Source organism: Apaloderma vittatum, unplaced genomic scaffold (genome assembly GCF_000703405.1).
Source record: "Apaloderma vittatum isolate BGI_N311 unplaced genomic scaffold, ASM70340v1 scaffold5198, whole genome shotgun sequence".
NCBI classification, from domain to species: domain Eukaryota; kingdom Metazoa; phylum Chordata; class Aves; order Trogoniformes; family Trogonidae; genus Apaloderma; species Apaloderma vittatum.
The window spans coordinates 261-9,174 of NW_009730090.1; the positions used below are offsets into that span (position 1 = coordinate 261).

An 8,914-nucleotide genomic window follows, 5' to 3' on the forward strand; every position below is an offset into this window, starting at 1 on the left:
TGCAATGAAATTATCATTTGAGTTCCATCAAAACAACTTCCATCACATGTACAGTCTGAATTTCTCCCCTTAACAAAATTAAGAAGTCAGCAGTTTACTGCTCTCATATTTATTCTTGACTTTGATAAATGTGTGTAATTAAAAGAGTTATTAAAAAAAATAAATCAGCGTTTCTATCTTAGAAAGATTAAATGGCTACGCTTTCACCGGAGGCTCCCTGTTTAGTCTCTCCCGATGAGGTGGGTCTCCGGGGGCCTGTCGATGCGGAAGAGCAGCTCGGCGGGCAGGAGGTACCCCAGGTACTGCACGCTGTCTGGGCTGGTGTCCTGGTGGTAGTGTCCCCCTTCCCCGTGGTGGCTGAAGCAGTGGGTGTGCTCCACCCGCAGATCAAAGCCCTGTCACCAGAGAAAGGCCTGTGAACACGCACGCTCATGTGAACCGGGACGGCCTCTCCTTTGCAGTGCCTATTTCCATGCATCTTGGGAGCATCTCCAACCATTAAGTAGTGAAAACTTGCAAAATGCTTGTGCTAAGACAAAAAAAGAGGAGCTGTACGATGCTTTATTACAGGACATCAAAGAGAAAAGAATTTAGAAATGCTGCAACCCTCAACTCTTGGTGTCAGAATTTTAAATTTTTTCCCCCTTTCTTTCCACTGGGATTAAATAAAGCAGTTACACCAAGAAAACCCTACTGGAAACCAGATCTCCTTTGCATGGAATGCTACAGACTCATGCAATAAACAGACGACCTGTACTCCAATTCTGAGAACCAGCTTCGATGAAAACGGACAGAATAGTGAATAGAATAACAACTAGCATACTGATCATTAAATTCACCCCCTAACACAGAGTCATGATTTGGGTTTGGGTTAGAAGGGACACCTCCCACCAGACCAAGTTGCTCAAAGCCCCGTCCAGCCTGGCCTTGAGCACTGCCAGGGATGAGGCACCTGCAGCCTCTCTGGGCAACCTGTGCCAGTGTCTCACCACTCTCAATAAAAAAAATAAAAAACTTCTTCCTTATGTTCAGTCTACATCTATTCCTGCAGTTTAAAAGCGTTGCTCCTTCTCCTGTCACAACAGGCCCTGGTTAAAAAAAAAAAAATTCTCTCTCCATCTTCCTTATAAACCCTCTTTAAGCACTGGGAGGCCACAATAAGGTCTCCCAGGAGCCTTCTCTGTTCCAGACTGAACAAGGCCAACCCTCTCAGCCTGTCCTCACAGGAGAGATCTCACAGGAGAGGTGCTCCAGCCCTCTGCCAACCATTTCCATGCCCCTCCTCTGGACCTTCTTGGACAGGTCCGTTGTCTTTCCTGGGGTCTCAGTGCTGGATGCTCTGCAGGCGAGGTCTCACAAGGGGCAGAACCACCTCTCTCGACCTGCTGGCCATGCTTCTTGGGATGCAGCCCAGGACATGACTGGGTTTCTGGGCAGCAAAAGGATGCTGATGAGTAACGCTACAGCATTTGAATGCCATCTTCTACTGCCGTCTCTGTAGGGACACCCAAACATTCCCAAAACCATTGGCTTAGCCAAGGGCTGTTGAGCTTTTAGTGAATACAGAGGGGAGTAACCCAGCGTTGCATTGGTTCTGAATGCAGCAGCTCTCGATGGCTGTTTTCAAAGTACTCCTCAGCTGATTCTGGGAAGATGCATATAAATTTGCTTTAGGCCACAGGCTGCCACATAATGGCACAAAAAAGTGACACCCTTTAACGTATTCAAGCCTGAAGCAGGTCTCATTTAGCTCCAGAAAAAATGTTTTTTTATATTACTTATGAATGCATTGTTATTTATAAAACAGTCGTTTTCATCTATGATTTTCTGGTTACTTTTAAATAAATTATCTTCCTGATGATGAACATCTTAATGGCTTTTGAAACCAGATTGCTTTCCATCCCAAATCACTTGCTGATGAATTTAGTGCTTGTGAAAGACATTGGATAACTTACTAGCATGAGGCTTTGCAGACTTTCATTTGTACTGGCAGTTACGAGACAGGTATTTCGACACAGCATTAGCAGAGACAGTGCTTATGAAAGTGAACTTTACAAACACAGCAGAACAAGCTTCTGTGCTCTTGATGCTTCTGCTGGTGTGGCCAGCAGCAAACACAAACTATGCTGTTGGGGCTGGGATGCAAACACTTGCACACTTGCAGTTAGAGCTTAGCCATGAAGTTCAATCCACTATGAAGAGCCACTAGGTTTCAGAATAGATTGATCAAGCCTCAAGTAAAACCAGTAACAGAAATAAGAAGCTTCCATTTCATTACACCTCCTCTGGAAGTTTTAACACAATATATACACAATCCTGTTCTTAAAAGGAAAATCACATCCAAAACAAAGTTCATTACAAGTCTCGTTTTATGCTTAGAAATGAGAAAGAGACTCACAGGATCTCTGGAAACTATTACTGTCTGACAAATCAGAGGAGCCTTCATTTCAAAGAATTTGAGCCAGTTATTCACATCCTCGTCAGTGTTCAGAGGACAGGCAGAAAATTCTGGGGGCTACAGCAAAAGGAAAAGCTTTGTAAGTGAAATGAAAACACCTGTACCAAGAAACTTTTTCTCAAGCAACTTTCCTTCACTTTTCCCCTCCCCACTACTCTGTTCACATTCTTTCTTGCCTAAAAGCAGCACACCAGTTCCCATCACTGTATTTACACCAGAAAGAGAAGTGACCAGAATAATGCTTCTTCCATTGCACAGGTAGTGGGAGAACTACTGAAGTGAGGATTCTCCTCCTGGTACATTTTGGAAGCTCAGCTATTTTTAAAAAGCGTCCTGCTTCTTATCAGTACCATCTCAGCTCATGTACTTCATTTTGTTTCACAACAGTTCTTTAGCTGCCCAGGGATTTCAAAAGATGACCATATTAAGGCCGAGGAATACAGCATCACTAGTTTTGTAATATCAGTTTTGTATTGTCAGCTTCTTATTTTAATACACTGCTTATCCCAACAATTTATGCATACATTTAAAAATACAAAACAAAGTCAAGGCACTAAGATGTTACAACCTGATTTATATTTCTGTTTTCAGAAGGATGAAGAAAGTGAATACGAATTGAGAACAACTTACCATAATGTGAATCTTTGCCTTCCCCTTCTGAATGACAAATGTACCACCCATCCCAACTGGCTTTTCTCCATAGTGCTTCTCTAAAATTTGTCTCAGACAAGACACAAAGTTAAGTTCCCCAGTTCTTCCATTGGCTTTCACTTCAATGACCTGGAGAACGAAGTTAATTTGTCACTGCTGCCTCCCATTGCAACAGTCTGCAAAGGTCTGAGAAAGCTGCTCTGTAATTCTCCCGAGTTCAAAACCCAAGATTTAAAAAATTAGTTTCCCTGCAAGTGCTCCTCCTTCCTCCTTCCAATACCTGACCAACTCTTTCACCGACTTCCAGTTCAACATTAGCTTTGCCTGTGAAGGGTCATTTCCTCATGTCTGAGATAAGCAACCCCTTTCCGTCCACCAGCTGGCTTCTACTTTGCTGTAAAGAAGCTCTCAGAAGCAGAGAAGACTGCTCCGTTTACATGCAGGTCAGGTTTTTGACTGCTCTGCCAACACCTTTTTGTACTAGTGGTGTTGGGAGAAGCAATTTTACGAAAACTAAAGTGCCCAGACCCAATTTACACAAGTATGTTGTGCAATGATTACCTTAAATCACTGCTACTTTGCACTGCATTTGGATGGATGGTTTACGTTGGAAAAGTTTCTGTAAACTAATGCTTATCCTTCAAAAATTCAGATGTTTCTCTGTCTCCACCAATTCTTCCCCTTCGACAGCCACCAGTTCCTTATGTTTGGCTATTTCTTTCATGGAATTATTACTTTATTATTATTATAGAAAACTGATAGGAGGACATTGAAACTTGAGCTTCCCTTCAGCCACAAAGCTTTACAAGCAAAGTCACCTTTGATCCAAGGACGTACCTTACCAGGTTGGCCCTCACTGGCATAGAGGTTGGCCAACAGCCCAAACTCACAGTCAGCATATTTACTGCTGTACTTCTCAAGCAGGCACCCTTTATCTGCAGGATTTATCTGAGCAACGTAGCTCCCATTTACAGCAGGCTTTTTTTCACTCTTAGTTTGAACAATAGGGATAAGCTGAGAAAAAGAACACGTAAGAATAAGTCAGGTAAGTCAATAAGAACATGTAAGAGTCAGATGAACAGAGCTCACATAAATGCTGGACCATGATCCCAAGAAATAACCCCCTTTGTCATGCAGCTCTGTCTCTCAGGGTGAGGTCTGTACTGGTTGCACTAATACTGTAATGTGATTGAAAACTCCAGAAAACAGTTCTACTTTTTCTGCACAGTGAAATTTACTGTTATGTGAAGATGAATGCTAGTATTAAAGAAGAAAAAAAGAAAGAAAGAAGAAGACTAACTGTTGAGATTTGAGGCCTGCATGCAACATTAGAATTCTAATGTAAGACTTTCGCAGGCTACAGCAACAACCACTATTACCATGGCCCAAACTAAATGCCAACATGGACTACCTCATCTGCCAATAAATAAATACATGAAAAGGAGATGGTGAGACCAGATGTTTATGCTTGAAAAGACTCCAACTAACCAAAGCCTCCACAGGCACTAGTTTTCATCTCCTGCTTCTGCAGGTGACCCTTTTGTATGTGGTATCTTTAAAATTTGCAATGGTAAACCAAAGCCATCCCAGAGGGCAAAAACCAGGCAGTATTTCAAAGGCATTTATCAGTAACTTTGACAAGCATTTCTTAATCTTGTCTTTAAAATCCCTGGTCAGGCCTTTGTCAATCAGTTTCAAAACATCATGTTTCTTGCACACTTCAAAGCAATCACATGCTTCCCCAAGAACTGCAAGCTAAAAGTTAATCTTTATTATCTCAGTAGAATACACCTCAGTGGATGGCCCTCATCTGAATTCCTTCCAATGTGCTTTATGTGCTTTTGCCATCAGTGGCGTTTATTATGTGTTTTGCTGAAAATGGGAAATATCCAGCATGATACTGCTCTACTATTATGATATTTCCATTAATTCACTGAGAACCATTGCACTTCTTCACTGACCTCAGCATTTACTCCAAGAATCCTAGATGAAACAGCTCCAGCTCCAAGAATGAAAGCTCCAGGCAGCTCTATGTCTTTTGCAACCGTGTTTAGATCATAAACCTGCAAAAGAGAAACAATCCGTTGATTTTGGTGTGATGCTCTGTTTTGGAATTGTCATTCCATTCGCTGTAATCTCTGGATGCATTTAACTGAAAACACATACATTAGTATTTTGGATAACTAGGCTGAACACAGTTTCTGAACAATACAACACTTGGCAGTAACAAACTGGTAGTAACAAATTAGTCCATTTGTTTTCTGAAAGGTAGAGTCTGCCTGTTTGTTCCCCTGCCATGTTCCCCAAAAAGTCACTGTTCTTATTGACATTTATATTTACTTAAAATAAAAAATGAAAGGGAATATCATATAGAGACAGATGAGGTGAGGAGTCAGAAAGAAGGCATAATATCCTTGGAAAAGGACAATAACGTGAACCCAGTGGTGGCCTGAAAAAGTCAGTTTTTACAAAGAAGTGTAGCTGTGACTTGAAGTGCAGTGAGCCACACAGAAACATGCAGACGAGCCCCTCGTTTAGTAGTTCCTCCCATCGGTCCAGTCACAGAAGGTACTTTTCCAAAACTATCTTGTATTTGAGGACAGGAGAAGACTGACCACCAACCACAATGTGCTGTTTTTGCTGTGATGTGTACGACTTCCTGACATGGTCTATGTTTAACACACATCAGAATCGATCTCAAAATACTGAAAAGTAAGTCTCTTTCACAAAGTGGAATCTTACAGTATTTTTTAGTCCTCGGTTTTGTTTTTTTTCCAACAAAATATTGCTTTTCTGTTGATAAATGTATTAAACCCCACAGCTACAGGAAAAAACTCACTTTCTCTTTCTGTACAACAGGTATGAGGTAAGGAACACCTCCCACATCTGCTATTCTAGGCTTTCCACAGATTCCTGGAAGAATACAGCAATACAGCCAGTTAGCTTGATGAAATATTTTTTCCCTCATCATCTTAAATGAGCATGCAGACTAACCCACCAAAGAACTGGTTCCTCAAACTTCTAAATCCCTTTGAGAACACTTATTGCCCTAGTACACTTGGATAAAGTGTTGCACTATTAAGAAGCTCAAGGACAGCAAGCCCTAGAATGATTTATGGTAGGATTTAATGCTATGCAATCTGCTGTAAAATTAATTCTCCAAGTACAAAAAACCATTACAGTGGGCAACAACTGCCATTTGCCAGTTCTCCAGTCAGGTGCTCTCACCATAGAGTGGATGCCACTGCTGGGATTCCACGTGCAAAATTTCAGCAGAGCTGCATGCCCAAGTGTCAGGACAATTCATCCCACTTACTTGGAACATGTATTTTAAGAAGGGATGAATCACCTTCTAGAGGCTTTCTTTCACTACACTGATGACAGAGGGAACTCAGATGAGTAGCACAGACACATGCGTGTCTTCCCGACAGCTAATATCAAAGAAGATGAATCCCACCAGAGCAAGACACTTTCATTCACTGACATACACAATGGCAGGAATTAAAAAACGATCGGAGGCATAACTCCTTAGGTTCAGATTGTGATTAGCCTGAACTAAAAAACTTCACCATCTGGAATGTAATAACTTAATTTCAAAACCTTTTCAGTACTCTAAATAAAGCTGATGAAATAAGTGAGCATGCAATCACAGGTTAAGAAAAAAAGTTACGACAAGTACTTTGTAATGACTTAGCCTTGTTCATGCACCAACTAGGAAGCAAATCCAGAAATAAAATGCAGCTCACCTCTCATGCATATCCGTTACCTGAAAAACAATTTAAGGTCTCCCGACATCTTTAGAAGATCAAACCCAAGTAGGATCAGGTAGAAAGACCTGGAGAAGTCTTAGTGGAAGACAGGAATGGTACGTTACCTTTAGCAGGGAACTTGAAGGGTTCCCGAGTCAGATCAGGACAGTCTACAACAGAGACTTGAGCATCAGCAAAGTTTTCTTTAAGCCCTTTCTGCAAAACTACAATAAAGAATAATGCCAAGTTACTGACAATGAAGAATTACCATGAGTTTGACAAGTTACTGACCACAATAAATACATATGTTTAGGCTTTATTTCAGCAAGATACATTAGAGGACTTAGGCTTACCCTAAGCAACCTCATAGATATAAATGTTACTGTCCGTAGGCACTTGTTTCCCGAGTTCTGACGCAGGAAACTCTGCTTCAGAGAAGAGCAAAAGCTTGTTCAGGTAATTGTTAGCTACCACATTAATTCATTTTAAGAATTTTAAAAAGCTTTTAATTGAAATACAGTAACTGACTGCGCCCGGTAGCATTAGGAGCAGCACAACGTGAAGTAATGTGGGTAAACTTAAAGCACATTGAGCAGCGGTTTTGCTTCACAAGAGCAGACAGTTACAATTGTCATCCAATATCATGTGAGAGCAAAAGAGGAAGCAATAACTTGATTATAGTCTCAAACCATCTCTGCTGTCCGGAAACTTCTGCTGTCGCAGGACATTGCCTGTCCTGTTTACCTTCATGCAGAGATTTTCTGGCAAGTGCTGCTGTCAGTTCAAGACACAGAATCATCGATGCCGATAAACAGCCCCAAACTGAAACTTTTGGCTTTGCTTTGTAGCAATGTTTTCAGGCTGAGAACCTGCAAAGTCACTCAAACTACATGGAGGACTCTGACTTAGACAGGGGAACTGTTTGGAAACATCTTCCAAACTTTGAGCGTGGGATTGCCTTCACATACACTGCTGCTAAAACCTTGCTAGGAGGTCTGAGTCCTTTCACGCCTGGGGGTCTGCTTTGACAGATGTCTCAAACAAAGAAACAGAAAACCCAGTCTGAGATCTCAAATCAGGCAATTCCTTATTTACTTAGAAGACTTCCCTGTAACTTTGCTTCCTCCAGTCAGGATTTCAGCCATGCCTTACTTCTTGGGAGCACATGCATCAAGCTGTTGACCACAAGGGTCAGTAGAATGTACCCAGTAGGTTTCTAAATACATCTCAGTACCTTTTGGTTAAGTGGAGTAGGAGAAGAAAAGGGCACTCCTCAAGCTGGCTCACACTGTTGCTGAGACCCTCTCAGCATGAAAAAACATGGAGAATGGGAGAGGTGCCTGACGACTGGAAGAAAGTCAGTGTCACTCCACTCTTCAAAAAAGGCAAGAAGGAGGACCCAGGCAACTACAGGCCGGTCAGCCTCACCGCCATCCCTGGGAAGATGATGGAGTGGCTCATTCTGAAGGCCATCTCTAATCAATTGGAAGAAAAGAAGGTTACCAGGAGTAGTCAACATGGATTTACTAAGGGGTAATCCTGCTTGACTAATCTGATACCCTTCTACGAAAGGGTGACCAAATGGGTAGATGAAGGGAGAGCAGTAGATAACATATACCTTGACTTGAGTAAGGCTTTCGATACCGTCCCCCATAACATCCTCGTAGGAAAACTCAAGAAACGTGGGATAGATGACGGGACTGTGAGGTGGATTGTGAACTGGCTCAGCAACAGAGTTCAGAGGGTTGTGATCAGTGGCACAGAGTCAAGCTGGAGGCTTTTGGCCAGTGGTGTTCCCCAGGGATCAGTGCTGGGTCCATCTGGGGAGGTACCAGCACAAATTAGGGGATGTCCTGCTGGAAAGCAGCCCCATGGAGAAAGACCTTGGAGTCCTAGGGGACAGTAAGTTGTCCATGGGACAGCAGTGTGCGCTTGTGGCCAAGAGGGTCAATGGGATCCTGGGGTGCATTAAGAAAAGTGTGTCCAGCAGGTCTAGAGAGGTTCTCCTCCCCCTCTACTCTGCCCTGGTGAGACCACACCTGGAATACTGTGTCCA

The 8,914-nt window shown here is 42.4% G+C and overlaps 1 protein-coding gene across 3 annotated transcripts in view; it reads right to left on the minus strand.

Annotated features, from left to right (window-relative positions):
* Positions 1-221: 221 nt before the first annotated feature.
* LOC104277868 (chromosome unknown open reading frame, human C11orf54) overlaps positions 222-8,914 on the minus strand; it is a 10,194-nt gene continuing 1,501 nt past the window's right edge. Inside the window, exons 2-8 of one of the 3 annotated variants that reach the window (XM_009874649.1) lie at positions 6,984-7,082; positions 5,949-6,022; positions 5,071-5,172; positions 3,947-4,123; positions 3,089-3,238; positions 2,399-2,515; positions 222-395 (exon numbers count right to left, since the gene is read on the minus strand). In XM_009874649.1, the coding sequence (XP_009872951.1) occupies positions 222-395; positions 2,399-2,515; positions 3,089-3,238; positions 3,947-4,123; positions 5,071-5,172; positions 5,949-6,022; positions 6,984-7,082 (893 nt within the window). The remainder of the gene's footprint in view (positions 396-2,398; positions 2,516-3,088; positions 3,239-3,946; positions 4,124-5,070; positions 5,173-5,948; positions 6,023-6,983; positions 7,083-8,914) is intronic. The other 2 variants (XM_009874650.1, XM_009874651.1) reach the window with 2 other exon arrangements.